Source organism: Phascolarctos cinereus, unplaced genomic scaffold, assembly GCF_003287225.1.
Source record: "Phascolarctos cinereus isolate Bilbo 61053 unplaced genomic scaffold, phaCin_HiC Scaffold_2;HRSCAF=192, whole genome shotgun sequence".
Classification (NCBI taxonomy): Eukaryota; Metazoa; Chordata; class Mammalia; order Diprotodontia; family Phascolarctidae; genus Phascolarctos; species Phascolarctos cinereus.
In genome coordinates, this window is record NW_027555625.1 from 294,941,803 (window position 1) to 294,968,354 (window position 26,552).

General features: G+C 38.3%; 1 protein-coding gene and 1 long non-coding RNA gene across 2 annotated transcripts in view; one reads left to right on the forward strand and one right to left on the reverse strand.

The window, feature by feature from the left end:
- The window catches only part of LOC144455916 (uncharacterized), a 31,024-nt gene extending 11,476 nt beyond the window's left edge, over nt 1–19,548 (reverse strand). The window contains exon 1 of the long non-coding RNA XR_013484771.1: nt 19,263–19,548. This is a non-coding gene — a long non-coding RNA (uncharacterized LOC144455916). The remainder of the gene's footprint in view (nt 1–19,262) is intronic.
- Nucleotides 1–26,552, forward strand: part of LOC110207376 (uncharacterized) — a 50,518-nt gene that overhangs the window by 17,143 nt on the left and 6,823 nt on the right. The window contains exon 6 of the mRNA XM_020984985.2: nt 377–1,378. Within this exon, the coding sequence (XP_020840644.2) occupies nt 377–1,378 (1,002 nt within the window). The remainder of the gene's footprint in view (nt 1–376; nt 1,379–26,552) is intronic.

Sequence of the window (26,552 nt, forward strand, 5' to 3'; positions counted from 1 at the left end):
AAAATGGGAAGTTAGAGTGCCTGAGGGAGTATCAATATGTATGTCACAGTCCCCTAGTTTCACAGTAGGAGTTGTGGAGGAGAGAGAGAGAGAAAGAAGGAAGGCAAGTGTCCTGAAGGTTGATAAAGAACAGCTACCAGAATCTTCATTGGGTAATAAATGTAGATTGAATGAACCTAAAAGGAAGAGAGATTACCCTTTTCTCACTTACCCTTCCTCCCCTTTTCCATCCTTTCCTCAGTTTCTGAGTCCATATTTGAAGATTATTAGATCATTATACTCATTATTACCATTTTCATTCTTCTGTTCTCACTTTGGTGGTTTTATTTCTCATAACCTAACCAACAAGACAGAGTTACATTTTTCTTTCTTTCAGACTGGGAGATCACACCTGAAACCAGGAAGTTAACTCCAAAGCAAAACATTTCTGAAGAGGAATCATTCCAGAAGGTAGAGGTAGAAAGATTCACAAGGAATAATATATGTTATTCTAAGTCATGTGAAACCTGGAGATTTGAAGACCACTTTGGCATCCCACAAGAAATATATGAGAAATATATAAAACAAATGAGAGTTGCCCCAAATAAAATCCTACCTGGGAAGAAAAACCCTGAAAGTAATCAGTTTCATCTGGACTCAATCCGTGTTATGGAGCAAAGTGTTCCCACTAAAGAGAGATACCATAAATATGATATATGTGGGAAAACTTTTAATTGTAATTCATACTTAATAAGTCATCAGAAAGGCTGTATACCAAAGAAGTCTTATGAATGTACTGAATGTAGGAAAATTTTCAGTAGGAGTGCACTCCTTAAAAAACATTCTAGAGTCCATACTAATGAGAAACCCTTTGAATGTAATGTCTGTGAAAAAGCTTTCAGAAATACTACACTCCTTATACAACACCAGAGAATCCATACTGGAGAGAAACCTTATAAATGTAATGAATGTGAAAAAGCTTTCAACCAAAAGACAGGTCTTAATCGACATAAAAGAATTCATACTGGGGAGAAACCTTATGAATGCAAAGAATGTGGGAAAGCTTTCAGATGGAGTACACAGCTAACTCAACATCAGAGAATTCATACTGGAGAGAAACCCTATAAATGTAGTGAATGTGAGAAAACTTTTAGTCAGAAGGCAGAATGTACTCAACATGGGAGAATTCATACTGGAGAGAAACCCTATAAATGTAGCGAATGTGGGAAAGCCTTCAGATATAGTACAAACCTAACTCAACATCAGAGAATTCATACTGGAGAGAAACCCTATGAATGTAGTGAATGCAGAAAAGCATTTTCTGATAGGTCATCTTTTAACAAACACGAAAGGATTCATACTGGTGAGAAGCCCTATAAATGTAGTAAGTGTGGGAAAGGCTTCATTCGACGTGCCGACCTTACCCTACATTACAGAACTCATACTGGTGAGAAACCTTATGAATGTAATGAATGTGGAAAAGCCTTCAGCTTGCGTGTACATCTTACTCGACATCAGAGAACCCATACAAGAAAGAAACCTTAAATATGTAATGAGTGTGGGAATGTCTTCAAGCACAGATCATCCCTGGTCAGATATCAGAGACTTCATAGTGAAGTGTGATCCTAGGAATTTAGTAAATGAAAAAGTTTCATTTGGAATTATCCCATATTCAAATAGCCTGTGAAAAATAGTACTAGCTATGATTTTGTTTGGTGTACTTGATTGAGAAATATGCTGCTGCTTCCTCGTCCCTTTCTCCACTGTATATCTTTTTGTGATAGTATATTCCCTAGCATAGAGAACAAGAGGTTTTACATCAGTTCTTCTGATAGCAGTTCTTTTTATGATCAATTTGCTTAATGATTCATTTAACACTTATATGTCTAATGAGCATTTTTACATCACGGAATGTTTTTTAATTGCCTAAATTTATAGTTCAGGTCTTCTACCAAACATTTTTGCATCATTTTTTGGTGATAAAACATCAGAAATAATATGTGAGTCTTACTAGGGTTAGGGAAATTGATGATTAGATTGTTGACTTTAAGTGAATTGAATTGCTTTCCTTAATACTAGAATTGCATAGGTAGGAATAAGGAGTGGACTTCTTTCCAAGCTTTCTTTAAGGGTATAGAAACCAATTTATTTTAAAAAATAAAGATGCTCTTTAGACAGGTCCAACTCATGAAGCAGACTATTGAAGAAAAACCTTCAGTTACTACTCAAACCTTATCCAACATCACAGAATACATACTGAAAGAAAAAACTCTACAAATATGGGAACCCTATAAATATAGGAAGGCCTTCACCTGGAGAACACCCTTTACTCAACATCAGAGACTTCATATTGAAGAGAGACCCCATAAATGTAATGAATGTGGCAAAAGATTTCAGGACCTACTCATACTTTCTTCAGTATCAGAGTTTATACTGAGGAGAAACTATGAATGCAATGAATGTGTCAGAGTGTTTCATGATAACCCATTCTTTACTAAACATCTGAGAATTCATACAATAGAAAAACCCTATAAATGTAATGAACATGGCAAGACATTTACCTAGACTACACACCTTAGTTTTAACATCAGACAGGTGGCACCAGAAATCATAAATGTGACATGTACCACAGCATTTTAGTCATATCATATTTCTCAGTAAGCATCAAACAAAATACACTATGGAGAAACCTTAAGACCAAGTGTAGCAAAACCTTAAGTGATATCCCTTGGCAAACATCAGAAAATCATCCTAGAAATCTTTTGAATGTAATGAATGTAAGAAATCCCTTAATACTTAAGCCTAAGTAAGCATCAGAGAGTTCATGTTATGAGAAAAAACCTATGAATTTAATGCATGTAGCAGAACTGTTAGCATCCATTCATACTTTTCTTCAGCATCTAAAGGAGATATCATATAAATGTAGCGAATGTAGGAGAAGCCTTCAGTGACAGCTCATTCCTTACCACACATCAGAACATTAATAATCATGAAAAACTAACAGTGTAGTAACCATGGGAAGGCCTTTAGGCAGAGAACATGTGATAATATCAGAGAATCTATACTTAAAGAATTCTCAGAGAGGAGAGGAAGGGGGAGAAAATTTAAAACAAAATCTTACGGAAGTGAATGCTGAAAACTAAAAATGAATAAATTGTTTTTTAAAAAAAATTCTCATTGGGGCAGCTGGGTGGTGCAATAGATAGGGCACTGCCCTTGGAGTCAGGAGGCCCTGAGTTCAAATCCAGCCTCAGACACTTGACACTTCCTAACTGTGTGACCCTAGGCAAGGAACTTAACCCTGATTGCCTTGCCAAAAAAAAAGAAGAAGGAATTCTCATAAATGGAATGTGTGTGGCAAATCTTTCAATAACAGCTCAGTACTTGTTACAGAATCCACACTGGAAAGAAGTCTTATGAATGTTATTAATGTGGCAGAGCCATCAACAATAGCTCATTTCTTATTTAACATTACATTGGAAAATGTAATGAATATGGAAATGCCTTTGAACAGAAACACTGAATATCAAAAAATTCATTTGAGAGAGAAACCCTATGAATGCAATGAATATGAGAAGGCTTTCAGAAGGAATATGTGCCTTTAATGACAGATCATCCCTTGTTTAGCTTCATAGAATATATACTGGAGAAAAATCTAAATGCGGCCAATGTGGGAAAGCCTTCAGCACCCCTCTATATTTTCTTGGCCACCAGAAAATTCATATTTTAGACACTATGAATATAAAGTATGTGGGAAGGCTGACAACAGTAACACATTATACAGCAAACAATTCATACTGGAGAGGAATCTGTCTATGTAATATATTTATGTAAGAACAAATTAATCTTTTGTTCAATCTCTAGATAATACTACAGAGAAACTACAAGAATGTAATGAATGTAGGAAAGTTTTCAGTGACAGATCATCTCATTCAACATTAGAGAATTCATGCTGGAGAAAAGCCTTATAAATATAAAATAAAGCCAAAGCTTTTAGTACAAACTTATGCATTCCCCATAATCAGAGGGTCCAAAGAGGAGTGAAACTATATGAATACAACAAAACCTTTAGCCACAATACATACTTTATTTGTTATTAATGAATCCACACTGGGGGGAAAAACCCTATAAACAACGAATGTGGTAGAGTTTTCAGTGACACCTCATCGAACATTAAACATTGGAGAACTCACACAGGAGAGAAACCCAAAGTGTCAGCTCTCTAAACCATGGAAATACTGTCCTTTTAAGGACAAAGCTGTATAAAAACATGTCTAACCATATATTCATAAACATATTCACAAATAATATGGTCCTTTTAAGAGTCAAGGGGGCATAGTAAGCTACTAAGTAAAAACTTATTCCCTATCTTCTTCATGTCATCTGAGTTTTTGGCATAATTTTTTTTTTAATCTGGAATCTGGATTCTATTGTTTTAATCCAGAACAACACCACTGTGCAACAGTAAATTATATTGAAATAAAAATGCAATAGCATAAATATCCTTTGATTCTTTTCCTTTTCTTAAAAAAAAAATCTCACTACCTCACAACCTATATTGAGCAAATGGGGGGAAAATATCCAACCCCCAGTAAAGCTCTCGATACTTTATATGCATAGGCCAACAAAACAAATTCCTGCATTGGCCACGTCCAAAAATATAACTTTCTTCATTTCAAGTTCAGTACCTCTCTGGCAGGAGGTGAGTGGCATATTTTATCATCATTCTTTTGGATTTGTGGTTTATCATTGTATTGACCAGAATTCTTTCACATTGTTTTTTTGCTTTAATTGTTATCACTGTATAAACTATTCCAGTTCTTCTCACTTTGCTCTTTATAAATTCATAAAAATCTTCCTAATTTCCTCTGAAAATGTATATTATCTATTTTCTTATTACATAATAATAATCCATTAAAATTCATATACCAACATTTGTTTAGCCTTTCTTGAATAGGATATCACCTCTTAGCATTGCATTGTTGACTGCCGTGAAAAGAGTTGCTCCTATTCTTGTATATTTTTAGTTGGGTTTGTCTAGGTCTGAAAAGGGTACATAAGGTCCCCCAACCATTATAATTTTGTTATCTATTTCTCCATTTCACCTAATTTTTCCTTTTAATTCTTAGATATGATATCCTCTCGGGTGCATAAAATATTGATATTGATTCATTATAGTACCTTTAAGGTACTATAGCTCTAAGGATTGTCCACCATGTCTGGAAAGCTCTTCCCCCTTTATCTCTACCTCCTGGCTTTCCTGGTTTCCCTCAAGTCTCTTCTTCTTCTTCTTCTTCTTCTTCTTCTTCTTCTTCTTCTTCTTCTTCTTCTTCTTCTTCTTCTTCTTCTTCTTCTTCTTCTTCTTCTTCTTCTTCTTCTTCTTCTTCTTCTTCTTCTTCTCTTCTTCTTCTTCTTCTTCTTCTTCTTCTTCTTCTTCCCTTTTTTTTTGGGGGGGGAGTTGGGGTTAAGTGACTAGTCCAGGGTCACACAGCTAGTAAGTGTCAAATGTTTGGTCTGAGGTCAGATGTGAACTCAGGTCCTCCTGACTTCAGGGCTGGTGCTCTATCCACTGCACCACCTAGCTGCCCCTGAAATCCCATCTTCTACAGGAACCCTTTCCCAAACCTCCTTAATCCTAGTGCTTTCCCTCTCAATTATTCTATCCTATATGTAGCTTGTTTGTACATATTTGTTTACTTTTGTCACCCCCATTAGATTGTGAGCTTCTTCAGAACAGGGACTGTCTTTTGCCTCTTTCTATATCCCCAGTGCCTAGCACATAATAGGAGCTTTATAAGTTTTTATTGACTGACTGGCTATGTATCTCTTTATCATGTCCATATTTATTTACTGGTAGCCCTATATGAAATCATTATTGCTACCACTGATTTCTCAGTTCAGCTAAAGCAGTCTTTCATTTTACCTGGATGTGAATCTGTGTGTTTCAAGTGTTCCTTGTAAACAATATATTCTCAGGTTGTACTTTCAGGTCCATTCTGTTGTCTTCCATTTTATACATTAATTCATCCCATCCACATTTACAGTTATGACTGCTAATTGTATTTCCCTCCATCCTGTTCTCTAATATTTTTTTATCTGCTCCCACCTCACTTTTTAAAAAATGAGGTGCTAAAAGAGGGAGTTTGTTTGATACTTGTGATCTTATTGAAATGAAAATGAGGTTTATAGAATGCCCTGTATTCTTCATCTTATGTGCCTCAATTATTCAACAGTGATTTCCCTCCTCTTCTTCCTTTCTTTTTTCCAAGTATAGTCCCCTATACCTCCCATTTTTGTCTTCTGAGACTAATATAATGGAACAAAACCACCCACAAACCCTCTATCGTTTTATCCTTTCTCTATGGCCCTTAAAGATATTCAGATTTTGAGAAGACATTTGTTTCTTATCACCCATTAATATGTAAACAATCCTCACTTTAAAAACTTTAAATTAAATATATGTACCTTTCTATATCTCTCTTGGTGTCTGTATTTCAATTTCAATATATCTTTCCAATTCTGGCCTTTTCATCAAGAATTCTTATTCTATTAAAGATCCAACCCCTCCTTTCTCCCCTCCTCCCCACCCCCCCAGTAGTACTAAACTTAGTTTTGCCTATTAGGTTATCCTTTCATCTTTTGGAATATTGTATTGATTTTCCTTTTCTTTAATATGGCAGCTCCCAAGCCTTGAGTGATCCTTATTGTGCCTCCTTGGTACTTGAACTTCTTTTTGGCTGCTTTTAAATTTTCTTTTACTTGGAAGTTCTTAATTTTGGCTATGATGTTCCCAGGAGCTTCATTTTGGAAGGCAACCAGTGGATTCTTTCTCTTTTCTTTTTGTCCTCTGATGCTTTATAATTTCTTAAAATATGGTACATTTATTTCATTTTTATTATTTTGATGTTCTATATGTAATTTTATATTACAATTTTATTTATATTCTATTTTTATATTTTAGGGTTTCTTTTTTATCTCTGATCATAATTTTCAGATAGTGTAATAATTCTTAGATTCTCTCTCCTTGCCCTGTTTTCCAGGTGAGTTTTGGGTATGTGTTTGTACGTTTGTGTGTGTGTGTGTGTGTGTGTGTGTGTGTGTGTATATATATTTGTTGTGTGTGAAATTTAACAGAAGGGCGAACTGAGGCAGTTCTTTGAACAAGATATTTATTAACAGGGTCATAACAACCTGATAATAAAAGATGGGCCAGATGGCACTGCCTCTTGCTGAAAGACACCAAATTAAAGATACAACTTATTTTTATAAGCCTAGAACAAACAACAGAACAGAAATCATATAATTAGCCAGCATCACAGGGATGAGGGATCATTGTTGATTACATCAAAGAAAGTGAGCACAGCCCACAAATGGGGACCATCTCTCTCTATTTCTAAGCAGTGCTTTTGTGAATTTTATGGGCCCCAGCTGCATCTTGAAGTTACTGATAGGGACCCAGGTGTACAGACTCACTGGAACCTGAGGATTATATAAGACTAACATATTTACTAAAGATGGGACAAGGTCAGTCAGTCCAGCTTCTCAAGTATAACACACAAACCCTACAGGAAATGCTGAGATAATGTTTTATAAAAATATTGAGAACACAGTTTTTCTTTAACAGTGATTGTAGGAAAGTTCAAGCCTTTGGTATCTGTCTTCAAGGAGAAAGGAGACTGAACCTTTGCATGTAAGCTTCTTCACTCAGAGACAGAGAAGAGGCTTTAGGTTTGTTACACAGAATACAGAAAAAGATTGCAGAATAAAATCAAATTTAAAATACAGGATCAAGAATTAATTCACTATACATTAATGTGTGTGTGAATATATATATATACAGATATCTAGATATAGACCTTTCTTACATTTTCTTCTGTTTAGCCCATTCTAATTTGGGGGGCATTAAATTCTTGGGTGAAGTTTTCCACCAATTGTTTTAAAGTATCAACTTTTTTTTTTGCTATTCTTTATTCCTTAGATTTTCTATTCATTATATCTTCATTTCTCTTGGGTATTCCTGAAATCCCTGTGGCCAGGACTCTTCTTCTCTGAACATTTATTTGCACCTGTAGTTAAGCTACTATTCTCCTTGGGATTGACCCCCCCCCCCAAGAGTCTCTCAAACCAAGGTATATCATCATGGTGTTTGGAGTTCTTCTTGGTTTGCTCATCTCATCCTCCTTAATATTTAAGGTTGAAAGGTCTGACCTCGGTCAAGTTCTACAACTGAATGGCATGGGAAACACCTGCTTTGCCCTGAGAATAGTGACTCAGACTAGGCCCCTCCGTCAAGGGCTTTTGATGCAGCTCTGGTGTTGGGCTCTGCCAAGGGGCTCTCTCTTACACAGGATCTCCTCCTACCCAAGGCTGTACCAAGGGTCCTTCCCCTGTGCTTCAGGGTTCCAGAGCTACTCCCATCCTAGGATTCAACCATAAAATTCAGAGCTTGCTTGAGCTAGATTTTGCCTAAGGCCTTTTTCCTGCACCTAGGCTCAGGCCAGTAGTGGCTCAGTGGACCCAGCCTTAATGTCCCAAGGTGGCTCTCTTTGGCTGTGCTCTTGCTACTATGATGAAGGAAGGCTAGGGCTAGGCTCTAGCACTGCTCAGTTTTGGTCAGGAGTGTAGTTCTGGATTCCCTTGTAAATCTCCCTCCTGGTCTGTCTCTCGTGCTAGGATTTTTGGGGAGGCTTATGCTAAGTTTGGACATTTCTGAGTTTGGATGGGGAGTACTGGACCCTCCAGAGACTATGCACTATGTATACCACTATGCTTCATACTTCACATATCCTGGATTGTCTATCCCAAGATTTCTGCAGGATTCAAGGGAGCACTTTGCAACAGGTTATCGAGTTTGGGGGTGGGTGTAATTGTAAAGGTAATATTTTAAAACTTTGTTTCCAGGGTAGTATAATTCTAAGACCAGTTGGAGTGTTTGGGGAGGATCTTGGCTTCTCTGAGTCCTACCACACCAACATCTCTCAATCCCCCCTTTTTTAACAGCAATATTCTCCTGGTGATAGTGTATGGTTGGCAATCATGGAACATCATAATCTCTAAAAAATCAAAACTAAATGCAAAATATGATATTGAGAAACTTTATGACCAGAAAAGGAAGACTGCTTTAGAAATGAAAGGAAGACCAACCAGCTCCCACATACCTACTCAGCTAAGCAGCTAGGTGGTATATAGTACCTAGAACTCTGAATTTGTATGAGAGAACTGAGTTTGAATCCTGCTTCAGATACTTTAGCTGTGTGACCCTGGAGAAGTCACTTGATAATTGTGTGCTTCAATTTTCTTATTTGTAAAATGGGGGTAATAATAGCATCTACCTTCTAAGGTTGTTGTGAGTCTCAAATGAGATAATATATGTAAAGTACTTTGGAAACTTTAAAGCTCCATATAAATACTGCTTAATAGTTATTATAGAAATAATAAGTTATCATTATTACAGCAAAACTGAAGGTCTCACAAGGCTACATAATGATCAAGAAATACGATGACAAACTAAATGACTTCCGCCCCAGAACTGTACAGTAGGTCAGAGAGAAGCCTGTGGGTGGTAGGAAGGGGAGCTTTCAGCAAACTTAACACCGGCACAAGTACAGAGTAGCTTTGTAGTCTGGCTAGAAAAGGACTAGAGACATAGTCTACGAGGTCCTGTGTCCAGAGGCACTGAAGGTGGAGGGCTCCCCTGAGAAAGTCCCAGGTTGGGAACCTCGGACAATGAAGTTGAGGGCAGTGAAGTTTTGGTTGCTAGATTGGTTTATAAACATCAAGCCACTGATGATATTCCTGGAAGTCTCTTTAAGGCTGTGAACACCACACCCTCCATCTCCTGGCCTTGTGCAAAGGCAAGAAAGAAAAAAAACATACGATCATAAAAATAATATGTTATTGTCATAGTAAGTATAACTATTTTCTTTTTTTTCTTTTTTTTTGTTTTTGTTTTTTGGTGAGGCAATTAAGGTTGAGTGACTTGCCCAGAGTCACACAACTAGTAAGTGTTATGTGTCTGAGGTCGCATTTGAACTCAGGTCCTCCGGACTCCAAGATCGGTGCTCTATCCATTGTGAAAATAGACTTTTTTTTCCCCTTTTTCATGAGGCAATTGGGGTTGTGACTTGCCCAGGATCACACAGCTAGTAAGTGTCTAATGTCTGAAGCCAGATTTGAACTGCAGGTCCTCCCGACTCCAAGGCCTGAGCTCTATCCACTGTACCACCTAGCTGCCCGAACTATTTTCTAACATTATAAAATGGTTCTAAAGAGGTGGAATATCTTTCAAAGTTGTCTTACTTTATTAGCAAAACTATCTGTTGGCAGTAGCTTAATGACATATGTCAGTCAACAAGCATTTATTAAGCACCTATTACGTCAAATACAAAAGTGAGATAGTTCCTGCCTTAAAGCAGATGACAGTTTCATCAGGGATATAGGATACCATTTACAAGCCAATCCGAATTTTTTTCTTTTACTTTTGACTCGATTTAATTAATATTCTGTATGGGGCAGGGAAGGGAAGGAAAGCTACATAATATATTTGCCTCACAGTATTGCTACTTGAATTGCAATCTTGGTTTGAAACTAGCTTTTAAAGGATCTTTTTATTCAAAGTAACCCAGTAAATAAATATCTCTCAATTTCTGAAATATTCTGCCCTCATATTTGTGACATAGATTACTATGTTCCATTCAAGTGATTAGACATTACTATACTGGTTGAAATATCTCCTTTTCTCCAGCACTAGCATTCAAAAGAAAGGAGAATTTGTTGTGTGATTGTAATATGTTATATAGATTTATGAGTTGTAACAGAGGTTTCTACTGTATCTTCTCATGTGTCATTTAAATAGGCTTTTATAAGTAACAAAGTATATTATATTATACTTGGTACTAAGTATAATATTATTATAGTAGTATAACAATTATTATAATATAGTACTATACTTTATAATGTCATTATAATACAATAACTGTGTTATTATAAATATTACTAAATACCAAGTATATTATGCATATTGTACAGTGAGATCTGAATTACCAATGACTAGCTTCTAAATGAACTTATGTAATATATCATATGTATGAATGATAACCTACTTGAATAGTAAATGCTATTATGTATTAGATGCCATTAATGTAATTGATGGATATATCACATAAATTGGGCTAGGGAGAATTTACATAGGGAGGAATAACGAGTGGTGAAATGAATTAATGGACAAAGTTAAGGCTGAGATTGCTAAGACCATATTTAACTGCCTGAAGAGAAGAGACCTTTGAAGGAGTGAAACCAGGATGTCCATTATCACCACTGTTATTCAATATTGTATTAAAAATGCTAGGTGGGGGCAGCTAGGTGGCACAGTGAATAGAGCTCTGGCCTTGGAGTCAGGAGGACCTCAGTTCAAATCCAGCCTCAGACACTTAACACTTACAAGCTGTGTACCCCTGGGCAAGTCACTTAACCCCAATTGTCTCACCAAAAAGGAAAAAAAATGCTAACTAGCATTTGATAAACCCAAAGATCCAAACTTTTGGGACAAGAACTCATTATTTGACAAAATTGCTGAGAAACTGGAAAATAGTTTGGCAGAAATTTAGTATAGACCAACAGCTCAGACTTTATACCAAAATAAAGTCAAAATGGATACATGATTTAGACATAAAGGGTGATATGAGCAAATTAGGGGAGCATGGAAATTTTTACCAGTCAGATCTATGGATAATGGAAGAATTTATGAGTAAACAAAAGATAGAGGATCATGGGAAATAAAATGGATAATTTTGACTACATTAAGTTTAAAAGTTTTTGCATATTGTTGATGGATTTGTGAACTAATCCAGTCATTCTGGAGAGCAATTTGGAACTATGCCCAAACGGTTATAAAAGTGTGCATACCTTTTGATCTAGCAATACCACTACTAGGTCTGTATTCCAAAGAGATCATAAAAAATGGAAAAGGACCCATATATACAAAAATATTTATAGCAGCTCTTTTTGAGGTGGCAAAGAATTGGAAATTGAGGGGATGCCCATCAGTTGGAGAATGGCTGAACAAGTTGTGGTGTATAAATGTAATGGAATACTATTGTGCTTTAAGAAATGATGAGCAGACAGATTTCAGAAAAACCTGGGAAGACTTACATGAACTGATGCTGAGTAAAGTAAGCAGAACCAGGAGAACACTGTACACAGTAACAGCAACATTGTGTGATTATGAACTATGATTGACTTAGTTCTTCTCAGGAATACAATGGAAAAACAATTTTTAACATTTCTTTTAAAACTTTGAGTTCTGAATTCTCACTCTTCCTCTCTCCCTGCTATCCCTCACTGAGAAGGCAAGCAATTAGATATAGATTACATATATGTAGTCATGCAAAACATATCCATAATAGTCGTATTGTGAAAGAAAACATAGCAACCAAAAAAAAACCTCAAGAAAAAAATTTTTTAAGTATGCTTCAATCTGTATTCAGACACCATCATTTCTTTCTCTGGGACGGATAGCATTTTTCATCATAAGTCCTTCATAGTTGGTTTGGATCATTGTATTGCTGAGACTAAGTCATTCACAGCTGATCATCTTATAATATTGCTGTTACTTTGTACACAGTACATTTCACTTTGCACCAGCCCATGCAAGTCTTTCCAGGTTTTTCTGAGAGCATCCTGCTCATCATTTCTTATAGTACAATAGTATTCCATCATAATCACATACCACAACTTATTCAGCAATTCCCCAATTGATAGGCTTCACCTTGACTTCTATTTCTTTACCCCCAGAAAAAAGCTGCTATAAATATTTTTGTACATTAGGTCCTTTCCTTTTTGTTTTTTATCCCTTTTGGGATACAGACCTAGTAGTGCTATTGCTAGGTCAAAGGGTATGTATGGTTTTATAGCCCTTTGGGCATAGTTCCAAATTGCTCTACAGAATGGTTGAATCAGTTTACAAATCCACAACAGTTCACTAAAGTCTCATTTTTCCTACATCCCCTCCAACATTTGTCATTTACCTTTTCTGTCCTATTAGCTAATCCAATAGGTATGAGGTAGTACTTCAGAATTGTTTTAATTTGCATTGCTCCAATCAATAATGAGTTAGAGTATTTTTTCATATGGCTATAGATAGCTTTAATTACTTCATCTGAAAACTGATCATATCTTTTGATCATTTATCAATTGGGGAATGGCTATTTTTATGAATTTGACTCAGTTCTCTATATTTTTGAGAAATAAGGCCTTTATCAGAGAAACTTGCTTCAAAAAAAAATTGGGGGGGGCTAGGCAATGGGGTTAAGTGACTTGCCCAGGGTCATGCAGCTAGTAAGTGTTATATGTCTGAGGTCACATTTGAACTCAGGTCCTCCTGAATCCAGGGCCAGTGCTCTACTCACTACGCCACCTAGCTGCCCCCAAAAAATTTTTTACAATTACTATTGCTAACTGTATTTCCCTCCATCCTATCCCCCCCCCATTTATTTTATTCTCTTTCTCCTTTCACCCTGTCCCTCTGCAAAAGTGTTTTGTTTCTGACTACCTCCTCCCCAAATCTGCCCTTCCTTCTATCACCCCCCTTTCCCCTTCCCCTCCTACTTTCCTGTAGGGTAAGATAGATTTCTATGCCCAATTGAGTGTGTATGTTATTCCCTCTTTGAGCCAATTCTAATGAGAGTAAGGTTCACTCACTCTCCCTCACCTCCCCCACTTCCCCTCCACTGTAAAAGCTTTTTCTGTCCTCTTTTATGTGAGATAATTTACCCCATTCTACCTCTCCATTTCTTTCTCCCAGTACATTCCTCTCTTACACCTTAATTTTATTTTTTAGATATCATCCCTTCATATTCAACTCACACTTATGTCCTCTGCCTATATACACTCCTTCTAACTACCCTAATAATGAGGAGATTATAATTGCCCGACCTACAAGAAAAACTGCTGAGGCAGAGCTCTGAGCCAATGACACTTTATCAAAGGGTCCATGGTCCCCTCTAATGAAGTGGACCTCAGATCTTCCTCACAATCTGAGATTCTCGTGGTCCCCTGGACCTTGTTTCTATAGAGTTTGATACCCAAATATGCAAAAGAAGCATGGTAAAATACAGAATCTAATTGGTTGATGGACCTTGATTTTGAGGACCAAAAATTACATAGTATCAGTAGGGTTCATAGGTTGGGTGAAGAATGGGATATCCCCACTGTTGGGGGATTTTCCAAAGAATTAAGGCATCCCACCCATGCTGGCTTTGGACATGGAATTTGAGCAAAACAGGATGGAAATATCCTTGTCAGCATTCTTGTGGTTGTGCAAGTGAGCCTTATAACTGGCAAACAAGTTGTGAAGATTGTATTAAAATTGGAGACCTACTATAAAAACCTATCTCACCTAATTATCCCTATATGATTAATGAAACTGATTAATACTAATTAGAATAGAGTAAGGGTCCAAATGAATTATTTCTCACATATTTATATCAGCTCTCTTTGTGGTGGCAAAGAATTGAAAATCGAGGGGATGTTCATCAATTGGGGAATGGCTGAACAAAGTGTGGTATATGATTGTGATGGAATTTTTGTTGTTTGTCCTTTGTTTTCAAAGAGTACTAATGACATCACAGGGTGATATCTTGACTCAGAGTATGACTTGGATTTAAGAGAGGCAGAGTTACACAAAGTTATCAGCCTCACTCTCTCCCAGGGTCATCAAAGTCTAAAGATAAGACAAAAGTCACAATGACTGGCAATGGCACAGGATGGAGTGGCATCTTTGATGTCTGACCAAACTCTAAGTGCTCCACAGTGCCTGCTTCAGCTGCCTTCATGGCCATTGGAGCAAATTGTTCTCATCTGCCTATTCCATCAGGGGAAATCTTCACATACTTGAGATAGATACCCCTCTAACTCACTGATGGGTTTCTTGTCCATAGATTACCCTTAGCCTGGTTTAGCCATCTGCTGAAACAATTTACCAGAATGTGGCTGATGGGCATGCTACAGTTTCTTGGAGTACAAATGAGAGTTGAGTGCCAGGTGGATACCAAAGGTATCCCGGAAAAAAAAAAAGCAGCCCTGAAAAGGGCTTGGCAAGCTCTTACACCAGAGGTGCTAATGCTCCTTGAATGCCTATACATTCCTGTGATGGAATTCTATTGTTCTATAAGAAATGACAAGGAGGATGGTTTCCCAGAAAAACCTAGGAAGACATATGAACTGATGCAAACAAGTGAGCAGAACCAGGAGAACATTGTACACGTTAACACGTTATCATTTTACAATGATCAATTACAAATGACTTAGTTATTCTGAATGATACAGTGATCCAAGACAATTCCAAAGTACTTAGATAAAAAATATTATCTGCCTACAAAGAAAGAACAAATGGAGTCTGAATGTAAATTGAAGCACACTTTTTTAAATTTTCTTTATTTTTCTTGCTTTTTTGCCTAATAGCTAATATGGAAATGTTTTGCATGATTTCACTTGTGTAATTGACATCACATTTCTTGCCCATTGCCTTCTTATTGGGTGGGGAGGGTGGTAGGAAGAGAATTCAGAATTTTTTCAAAAAAATTTTTTTTCAAAAAACAAATTTTAAATAATAATAAAATTTTTTAAAAAGAAAAATATCACTGTGAATAGCTAGTTTTGTGTAAGTGGAAACACATCTACAGGGGCATGAAAGCTATAGTGATTAATAGGGGAAGTGTATCAAGGACCCTGAGTCCACATGATAGTTTTCTTTTGGAATATAGACCTGCCAGTGTAAAGAGAGGTTGGAGTGAATATACCAGTTCAAATAATGATTATCTGTCTACATGCCCTGAGTAAGAGGTGTCAGGTACTATAATATGTGTAGTGACCCCATATACCCATTATATAAGTATTAATTATGCTGTTTCACAGCACTAGTTTATCAGTTCTTGGTGGGTTTTTTTGTTTCTTTGTTTTTACCCACATTTTCTTTTGTATTTTGCTATCTTGCATGCTTGAATGATTCTTGGAATATTTTACTTCCCCAGACTAACAGCTGATGCAATATCTCTAACATTCATTGAAGTTTGCTCTTTGAGAGCTACTTTTGTACATTTCGTTAGAATGATAACCATTTTTTAAAAGCCATAAAATTAAAAACAACAAAAATACAATGAAAAATTTTGTATAGCAGGAAATCCAATATTCATGTGTCAGAGAAATAAAGGAATCCCAACTCAATGTCATTTTCCTTCTGATGCAATATCAATAGAAACATACACAATATCATTGCTGTCACAAATGAGACCACGCTGTGGCAGTAGAATTTCTGGCTCAGACCTCCTGCTGCCACTGGAATAAAAGAAAGACTATGATGGAAAATAAACTCTGACTCAAGACTTCTTGCTGTCACTGTGATAAAAAGAGGACACTGCCTACACCAATTGCATACGCAAGGTTGGGAAACAAACCACAGCTCCTGTACTGGCCAGCTGGCAAGGGTCCCTTTACTTTCTGAAATGTTTACTCTTATCTTCCCCAGTTGGTTTCTGTAAAATTCCATTTTTCTATGCTACTTATAAATTTGTAGTCTGTATAAAGGTTACTGAAGCTGATGCTCTGGACTCTCTGACTTTATTTATACAGATAATCCTGTGCTCTAAGCATAATAAAAATCCTCAGATAATTGTCTCTGTGTTGTTGTTGACGTCAGTACCTAATCAATGAACTCTCAGATAATTTTTGACACAATATCCAAATTATTGCTTGTCCAAAGTAATTTTATGCCAGAGATAAATAGAAACTAAATAGATAGAACTAGATAGCACTAGAAATGTAAGGAAATATTAAAAAGGCAAGAGAAGGGAAGAAAGAGAAGCTAAACTGACATTCCATTGATTAAATTCCACACTTCCCTACAAGTAATCAATTTTGTGGGAAGAATAACAGTGAAAAGTCACTCAAGTGGGGAGGGGGGAGACAAAAGCACTGGCACTATTTTGTTGTTCCTGTCTGATTCTTCATGACCCCATTTTGGAATTTTCTTGACAAAGATACTGGAGTGGTTTGACATTTCCTTCTCCAGCTCATTTTACATTTGAGGCAAACAAGGTTAAGTAACCTGTCCAGGGTCACACAGCCAATATCATATTTGAACTCAGCTCCTTCTGACTCCAAGGCCAGCACTCTATCCATTGTACCACATAACTACCCCACTGGCAATATTCCATCATGTTACTAAGATCATTACCTGGGGAAGTGAAAGAGGTTGGCAATGGGGAGGTACAACCCCAGAGGGCTCATTTAGAATAGTGATGGTACATAGCCAAGTGGTTTGCCCTATCTGGCAGTTTTATTGGTCAATGTGCAGGTATTTGTCCATCCCAAGAAGCAGCCCAATAGACTGAGGGAAATGACTGAGTTATATAAAGAGGCTCTTACCAGAAGTGACTTCCCTTGAGACCAGAAGCCCCAAGGCTAAAGTATCCCTTGGATCATTTAGCCTCACCCTCAGACCTGAGCTCGAAGACTGCCAGGTGCCTTAGGTTAAGACCTTAGGAGACTAGAAGTCCCCCAGAAACATTATAAATAAGTAGGAATGAATCTCCTTATGATGACAAGAAGCATCAGTAGTGATAGAAACCACAGCTTCTTTCTTTTGATGGGGCAGTCATTCAGAGTCTACAGGAAATGAACCCAAACGATTACACGTTCAAGTATTGGGAATATTGCAAGTTCCTTACCCAATTCATCAGTTGACCCTCACTATTCTATCCCAACCTGTTTCAAGTGTCTAATTAGACATAATCTGGAAATTGCATAAGGCTTAGAGATAACTGCCTTTTCTTCTTCATGTTGCTGTTAGAACTGGCAATCACAGAGTCTGCTTCCACCAGTTATCACTCTCTGTCAGCGGCAAGTAGATTTTTTCTTCTGGTATCAGCAGATCTGAGATATCCTTGGCAAAGTGGAGATGCAAATTTACCCCAATTCCACTAGCTATCTATATTCACAGACAATAACCAAAATAGTGTGTGGCAATAACTTCTTGCACTGAGTGGAATAGGGCCTATGCACCTTTTCCAGATGTACTGATTGGAATAGGGTCATAGACCCTGGAACCCAACTGCAAGAGAGATGAGGTTTGCTGAGAAAGAGGAGTTTCTAGCCCTTAGAACAGTGTCTGCCACATAGTAGACCGTTGACAAATGTTTGTTGATTTGATATTGATTTCCAGGGCTTGGCAGCAATGAGAAATGAAAGCCACGGGCATATAAGCAAGGAAATAGGAGTTTCTCAGCCAGCTGAAGTGCAGGAGCATTGCTCTAGTAGCCAGTTTTACAGGTGCTGTAGGAAAGGCCCACGAACACAAGGGGGAGCTAAGACCCAGTAGAGAAGAAGGCAATAGTAACACTTCAAATCCAAAACCCTGCTCTTGGGGCTAAGACTTCACTTGTCAGGACTGTAAATTTTTTTCAAGGCACTAATTGCGAGGGAGGAAGGAAATGGTCTTCATCTGCAGATGGTATAAAATTACTGCTTTGCTAAAGACGCTAAGCTATTTATCCCTTCTTTATTATTTACATGCATTTTTCGCCTTGTCACCCCAAAGTTCTTTAAAAAGTAGCTTTCAGAGTTGTATGGTCTGATGCTGAGTGAAGTGAGCAGAACCAAGAGAACGTTGTACACATAACAGTCACATTGTGTGATGACTAATATTGATAGACTTAACCCTTCTCAGCAATACAAGGATCTAAGACATCCCCAGAGGCCTCGTGATGGAAAATGCTATCCACATCCAGAGAAAGAACTATGGAGTTTGAATGCAAATACTATTTGCTTTTTTTTTCCCTTCTGTTGTGTTTTGTTTCCTCTTTCTGGTGGTTCCTCCTATTAGTTCTAATTTTTACTTACAACAATACTAATGTGAAAATATGTTTAATAGGAATATATATGTATAGCCCATATCAGATTGGGCGCTGTCTTGGGGAGGGAGGTGGGGAGGGAGGGGGAGAAAAATTTACAACTCAAAAGCTTATGGAAGTGACTGTTGATAAATCAAAATAAATTTTTTTTTTAAAAAAGTAGCTTTCAACAATGGTTGCCCCTCTAGACCCCCGGCTAAGCCCCGAAACTAGCGCCTCCTCAGCCCCAGGTCACTCCCCTGTAATATGTAGTACAACCAAACAGCCACCACCTCGAGGGACCCCCTCGCCCTTTGCCGCCCCGCCCGTCACTGCGGGAGACAAGACTCTCCGCATAGACCTATAGGAAATGAGCCCTAGCAAAAGAGCAATGCTTACCGCGCGCTCTAGTAATTGTCAAGCGGAGGCTTGTTAACGCGCGTGCGCAGCCTCGACTCCCGTTTAATGCGCGCGCAGTCCCTCCGCCATCATGGAAAGGGATTGTCGGCTTCAAGGCACGTTTTTTGTGTAAGGCCAGTGTGGACCCAGGGCCCAAAGCCCAGGTATTCAGGGACCTTGGCGTTTTGCCTTTGAGTCTCTGTGGCTGGAGCAGCCGGAGCCCGGGGCGGAGGTGGTGGGGGATGGTGATGTGACTGGCAGGAGCGCGGGACGGAAGCAGGTTGGGAATGGGGGGGGCTTCCCTTTTGCGCATGTGCGGAACCCTGACCTTCGGCTTGGGGCCGTCCTCGGGCTTCCGTTCTCTTTCCCCAAACGGAGAGTGTCTGGACCTCTGTCTGTCTGCCAGAGGCCGCTGGGGCTGCTTGCTCGCCGGGCCCCCGGGGTGGTGGGCGAGGGTGGCGAGCAAGGCAAACCCTGCTGAGGGCGTGAGGAGGGAAAGAACTTGAATGGGTCCTCTCCCGACCAAAGACATTGTCTTTTTCTCGATATATTTAGTCGGAAGGACTAGTGTAGTAGATCTGCCCTAAACGTGCAGCTGATCCATTTTCCTCGTTGTAGTTTCCGCCCTTTTAGAGCAGAAATGCGTCGCAAGAGCTAATGGTTATCTCGGTTGATCGAATACAACCTCAGACCTCCCCACCCCCACCCCGGTCTCCGGTAAAATATATAATTTAAAAATTACTTATTTGGGGAAGTATCTTTTTTTTAAGTTTCAGTTCATCAAATACGTGCACTTCGCTCCAGTTTGGAATACTTGATTTGATTCAGTCGAGAAGCCCGAGGGCTTCTTCTTGTGGATCTATGTTTGTCAGAAAAGAACCTGAATTTGTTGACTGTTCACGATGTTCAATGAATGAAATGCATCTTGTGCCATTTGTATGTGCAGGACCACTTGCCATCTCTGCAGGACCCTGGAATTAGACTGCAATTGAAGCTACTGGGTCCCCTCTTGTTGATTCTTCTTGTCTCCATCCACAGCACAGCCTGGGGAAAATAAGGACTCAGCCTGAGGTACCAAAGGGAGGGTTGTCTGCTGAGGTAACAGACCTGAGTATCAGAATGCCAGGCCCTACTAGAGTGACCTTGCCCCAGGGCCCTTAACTCCATATGAATATGGAGGAAGAATCCATCCTAGGAGATCTCTGATCTTTAGGCTGAGCCTAGAGACTGAAAGGAAGCTCTTACTTCTGTTGAACAATTTCCTAAGTATTCTTCCTGGGAAGATCAGGAGTTGTCACAACTAAATGTGAATGTTGCAGCATTCAGAAAATATTTGGGAGTGGGTAACTGAAGGATCTGACACAAATTCTTAAGGAAAGAAATTAAAATTACAAAGACAGATGGAGTACTGGGAACCTTTGGTCTAAGGGCTGAGACCTGAGACCTAAAATGAGGTGTATGGAAAATTGGCCTGGTGATCAGCTAATCCAGACTATTTCCTTTCTTTCACCACCTAGTGCCCTTTATTCTCCACACATACACTGTTATTTCCTAATTGGTTTCCCTGCCTCCATTCTTTCACATTAGTGATTTAATTTGCTTCCTAACGAGAGACCTTTGGATAAACATTATCCTTCCCATCTTAAAGGGGTGAAAAATAGGATCAGAGAGGTAAATTGCTTAAAAAAAAATCTCCTTTGTTGATAGCAAAACCAGAACTAGAATGTAGGAATGTCTAATCAGGTTATCTTTTCATCACACTAGGCCGTACTGATGACATAAACATTTTTATTCTTTATAAAGCTGTTTTCTCCAAATTTTGTGAGTCAGCCTTGGGGAATTGGAGTATTACCATTAAATAAAGAAGTTACCCAGATGCAAAAAATAAGAAGCACTTAAAACCTCACAATATATTGAGGACAGACAGGAAGCTGTAAAAAGTATTATATGTGAAGGACATTGTGTACTTGGCATAGGAAAAAAAATGAAAAATAGTCTAGGCATTAGCCAAATCTAATTGCAATGTGGTAAAATAGGAAGAAAGATATAGAGTCAGATGTCAGGTTTAACTTTTTGTCTTAACTTTTTGTCACTTATTTTTACCTTTGATCTTAAGAAAGTTGCTTAGCTTCACTGACCTTTTTCCTCATCTTGAAAATGACAGGGTTTGACTAGATAACCTCTAAATAGATGGTCCTAAAGGGGGATGTGACATATGCTCAAATAATTACAATATGAGGTAGTATATGATGGGGGCAAGTTGGGGATCAGTGGGAAATGGTCCTATGACAAAAATGTTATAGAGAGATTAATAGTAATAAATGTAAAATAACATACATGAGTTTAAAAACAACGTCACAGGTAGCTTTAAACGTGTTGGGCGTGTGGGTCACTAAATGCAAGTCCTAGAGAAAAAGACCTGGATGGGTTTACTGAATAATGAGCACCTAATGAGTCAACAGTACAATGTGGCAACCTAAAATCTACTTCAGTACTGGGCTCTATTGAGAAGTATAATGTCTAGAATTTGAGAGATTGTGATACTGCTGTTCTCTGGCCTGGTCAGGTCACATCTGGATTGTTGTGTTTAATTCTAGATACCACATTTAATGAAGGGCATTAAAAATCTCAAGCTTTTGTAGAGGCAATAAGGATGAGGTCATGACTAGAGAGCTTGCCATATGAGGACAGATTGATATTATAGAAATGAATCTTGGTCAGAGATTGAGATTCCTTCCCACTCTACATTCAGTTCTATGTGGGATTTAGATAGAATGACCTAGGAAAATTTGAGAGAGAATTCTTAGGGAAACTGGGTAAAGTTTCACAGAGAAACTGTCAACAAGCTTTTATTAAATGTTTGCTATTTGCTAGGTATTATAAAGGTAACACATGAGCTGGACCTTGGAAGGGGAAAAAAACAGTTCTTCAGTAGTTAGAGATAAGGGGCATGCGTGGCGGATGGCTTGGATGAGAACAGGGAAGAGTTGGATATCTAATTTAGCTGGAATTTAGAATAAGTGAAAGAGAATAAAATGAAATCAGGCTGAGAAGGTAAGTTGAAGCCAAGATAATCACATTCCTCTAGCACTATATAGCTGACAGAGCATTTCCACAAGAATCCTATGAAGTTGCTATTACTATAAGCATTTTATACAAACATTTGAGGCTCAGAGAAAGATTACGTGCCCGTAGACAATAACTAAAATCTGCCAGGACTGAGATTTGAACCCAGGTCTCTTCTAACAAAATATACTCCACTTTTCCACTTCTCTGTATGTCTCTTAATGTAGATGCCAGACAAAAAAGCGTTTCTATTTTAACCTTATCCTAATAGGGAGCCTCTGAAAGTTTTGGAGTAGCAGATCAGTTCTTTGCATTAGGTTTTTTGTCAACTTTGTAAAAAATGGGGAGAGTAGGGGGGGTACTAGACTCAGGAAAACTAGTTAAGAGTCTGTTATAGTAGTCTAGGCAAGAGGTGATGTGAATCTTTGAAAAAGGGGAGTGGAGGCAGGATAGTCGCATTATGAATGGAAGGGCAAGACAAATTCGAGAGATGTCATTGAAATGGAAATAATAAAACGTGGCAACAGGTTGGTGAAGGGAAAGAGTCAAAGATGACTCCAAAATTTGAAGGTTGGGTGATGATAGTGCCATTACCAAAATAGAAATGTTAAAAGCAAAGACAATTTTTATGAGACTTCTGTCATCTGTGTAGCAGTAGTAACTGAACTGATAGGGCTGAATGTCAGACCACCAGAGGATCGAGTGTATTAGAGAGAAGAGAGCCCGGTATAGAATCTTGGGTAAGAAATGGATGATGATCCAGCAAAGAAGAATAAGAAGGAGCAATCAGACAGGAAAAACAAAACGAGAGCAGCGACACAAGTCAAGAAAGTTAAGGGCATCTGAGATGAGGAGGTGGTTGAGAGATGTCATGTAGAAAATAGACTGAGAAAAGGGCTCTAGTGACTCAGAAGAGTGGGTTGTTTCTGGAACTTGCTTTGACTTCCTTGTTAGTGCAGAGCATTGAAACCACCCCCAACTAGTATGTGAAAGTTTCTAGACTGGTGAATGTGGGTGCGATAAGTCAGAATAGTCTCTCATATTTTCCTTTCTTATCTCCAATTCTCCCTCTTCAGGATTCTCTCTCTCCCAAAAGGGGAGCGTTAAAGAGGAAGGAATGTCCTCTGTGTTCCTGACAGCTGGACCCCAGGTGAGTTAGAATTTCATTTCTCTTTCTAAAATGCCACTTCGGGTCTTGAGGGAGTGAAAAATTTCCTTCTTTTGTACTTGAATTTTTTTTTAAACAACAACCTATCTCAGGACCAAGTGTTTTCCTTCAGGTGACTGAACTTCATTAATAGGCTTGTGGAAGAAACGGACATATATCTGTGGAAGAAGTCACGTTAGGAAAGAGTGACAAGCTGACTTTGTTGAGTAAGACCAGATTTGTAAAAGCCTTGAATAGGAGCTGGTTTAGAATTTATCCTGTAAAAAAATTGGAAGCCATTTCGTGTTTTTGAGAAGGAAGGCAGTCAAGTGATATGATTAAGCTGTGTTTGAGGAAGAAGAGACAAAAGAGAGTGATCTGAGTGGCAAACATTGATGTGACTGTCTAACGTGAGTCCCAAAGTATATAAAAGTAATAGAAACCACAGCAGTAAAAAAAAAAACTAGCCCTTTAAAGTTTGTTATTTATTTCCCCACAACAACCTGATGAAGCATAGATTGTATTAGCATTTGTAGATAGGAAGTTAAGTGAATTAGCCAGGACTAGTTGCGTTGGGACTTGAGCCCATATCTTCCTATTGCTTTTAACCATACCATACGGTCTGTAAATGATACTATGTCAGGGCACATAGGTGGCGCAGTGGATGGAGCACCAGCCCTGAAGTCAGGAGGACCTGAGTTCAAATCTGGCCTCAGATCAGACACTTGACACTTACTAGCTGTGTGACCCTGGGCTAGTCACTTAACCCCAATTGCCTAAAAAAAAATAAAATAAAATACTATGTCCACTGTAAAAAGGTCTTCATACTTTAAAATGTCTAAATGCTATCCTGTCTTTGGAGTGCCATGGGGTGACTATGATTTCTGTCAGAGTGATGTGTCCATTGGTCCATGATTATGTCATGGCCTTACCAAAATTGTTCTGGAAGTCTGGGGGAGAATTTGTCACTATTTTTCTGAAAGCTGGATATTTACATATCCCTGACAAGGAAACCAGATTCTAGGGTATCTCCTCCCAATGATAGTTAAATACATAGTTTATTTTACAGTCTTACACAGTAAAACAAATATGATGGTACTTATTTATTTGCTTTCACATTGAAGTGTCACTGCTTAAAAGGACCCAAGTTTTCAGGGCTTTGATGTAAAACAGGATTCACAGTTGATTACATTTTCTCACAATTGGAAGGAAGGCCTTCGAGGTCGAATCTAATTGACCATTCAGATGGCAAATACCTTTATAATATCCTCCAGTCCATCATCATAAGACTTCTGCTGGAAGATCTCCTTTGAAGGTGAATTCAGTAACTCTTGATATACAGTCTGTTCCACTTATGCACAGTTTTTTCTTTACATTGGTATAAAAATCCACAGCTCCCTCTAGTTCTGGTTTCCTAGTTCTGCCTCTTGTGGCACCCAAAGCAAATCTAATCTTTGTACCATATGGCAATCATTCAAATACTTGAAAATGACTATAATATTCTCCTCCCCAGTTAAGGCTTCTCTTTTCTAAGATTCCTGGTGTCTTCAACTGAAGAAAATATTTTTGAAGAAAATTATTATTACTAGTACTGTATTCTGCATTTAGGCACCAGTCTTCCAGAAACAGTTTGATATAACTTTAATCTCTAGCTGAGCCATTTCTAGCTTGGAGACTGAGATGTCTAAAATGGCATAGCTCCTCCACGTTCTCTAATGAGAGCAATCAGATATGACTGCCCTAAGATTTTGCATAACAGAAGAATCTTGAACAAGAAAAGAGAAAAAAGAAGTCTGGGATAATATTCCGAAACTGAACACTCTTTCCAGTACTGGCTGCACTCTCTCTCATTCCCTTCAACTCACTGGTCAAGGCAAGGGAGTCGGAATACTCTTTGTTCCTCATTGCCACTTCCAGGTTTTCCCCTACCTCCATCATTCAGTAACTTGCCCTTCTTTGAGGTTCATATCTACCACCCAGTCAAAATCCTGGTAGCTTTTGTCTATAGACCTCCAGGTCACTTCCTACCTTCCTCAGTGAGTTCTGTACCTGGCTGACAATTTTTCTTTCCTCCCTGACTCCTGCCTTCATACTTACAGACTTCAGCATATATATTGACTTTCCCTTAAACACCCTAACCACTCAGTTCCTCTACTTACTCATGTCCTGTCACCTATTTCTATACCCCACCTCAGCCACACACAAGGATGGTCATACCCTTGACCTTACTATCACTCACAAATGCACCACCTTCATGTTCAAGAATTCTGAACTCCTACTTTGGACCATTATCTCTTTTCTTTCCACTTTTCCCTTTTCCTTCCCTTAGTAACCAAAACCTGTTTTTCATCCAAACCATGTCCTTTGGTCCCTTGACTCCTCTGTTCTTTCCCAGGCCATCATCCTTGCACTAACCATTCTCTTCTTTTTCCTATCTTTTTTTCCCCCCAATTAATTTATTTTGATTTATCAGAGTCACTTCCATAAGCTTTTGAGTTTTTAATTTTTCTCCCCCTCCCACCCCAAGATGGCATGCAATCTGATATAGGCTATACGTATACGTTCCTATTAAACATATTTTTACATTAGTGATCTTGTAAGGAACAATTAGAACCAATAGGAGGAACCACCAGAAAGAGGAAACAAAACACAACAGAAGAAAAAGAATTAGTAAACAGGGTGCTTCGATCTGCATTCACACTCCATAGTTCGTTCTTTGGATGTGGATAGCATTTTCCATCATGAGGCCTTTGGAGATGTCTTAGATCCTTGCATTGCTCAGAAGGGTTAAGTCTATCAATATTAGTCATTGCACAACATGGTTATTACTATGTACAACGTTCTCCTAGTTCTGCTCACTTCACTCAGCATCAGACCATACAAGTCTTTCCAGGTTTTTCTGAAGTCTTCTGTTCATCATTCTTTTCCCCATCCTGACCCCTTAGTGAACCAGTTTAACTCTTCAGTCCATAGCCCTCTTATCATATCACCGACCTCTAGGAAATATGTAGTTAAAAACAGAATAATAGTGTTATGTTATACTGTACATCCCAGTTCTCTCATGTTTTGGGGGTTTT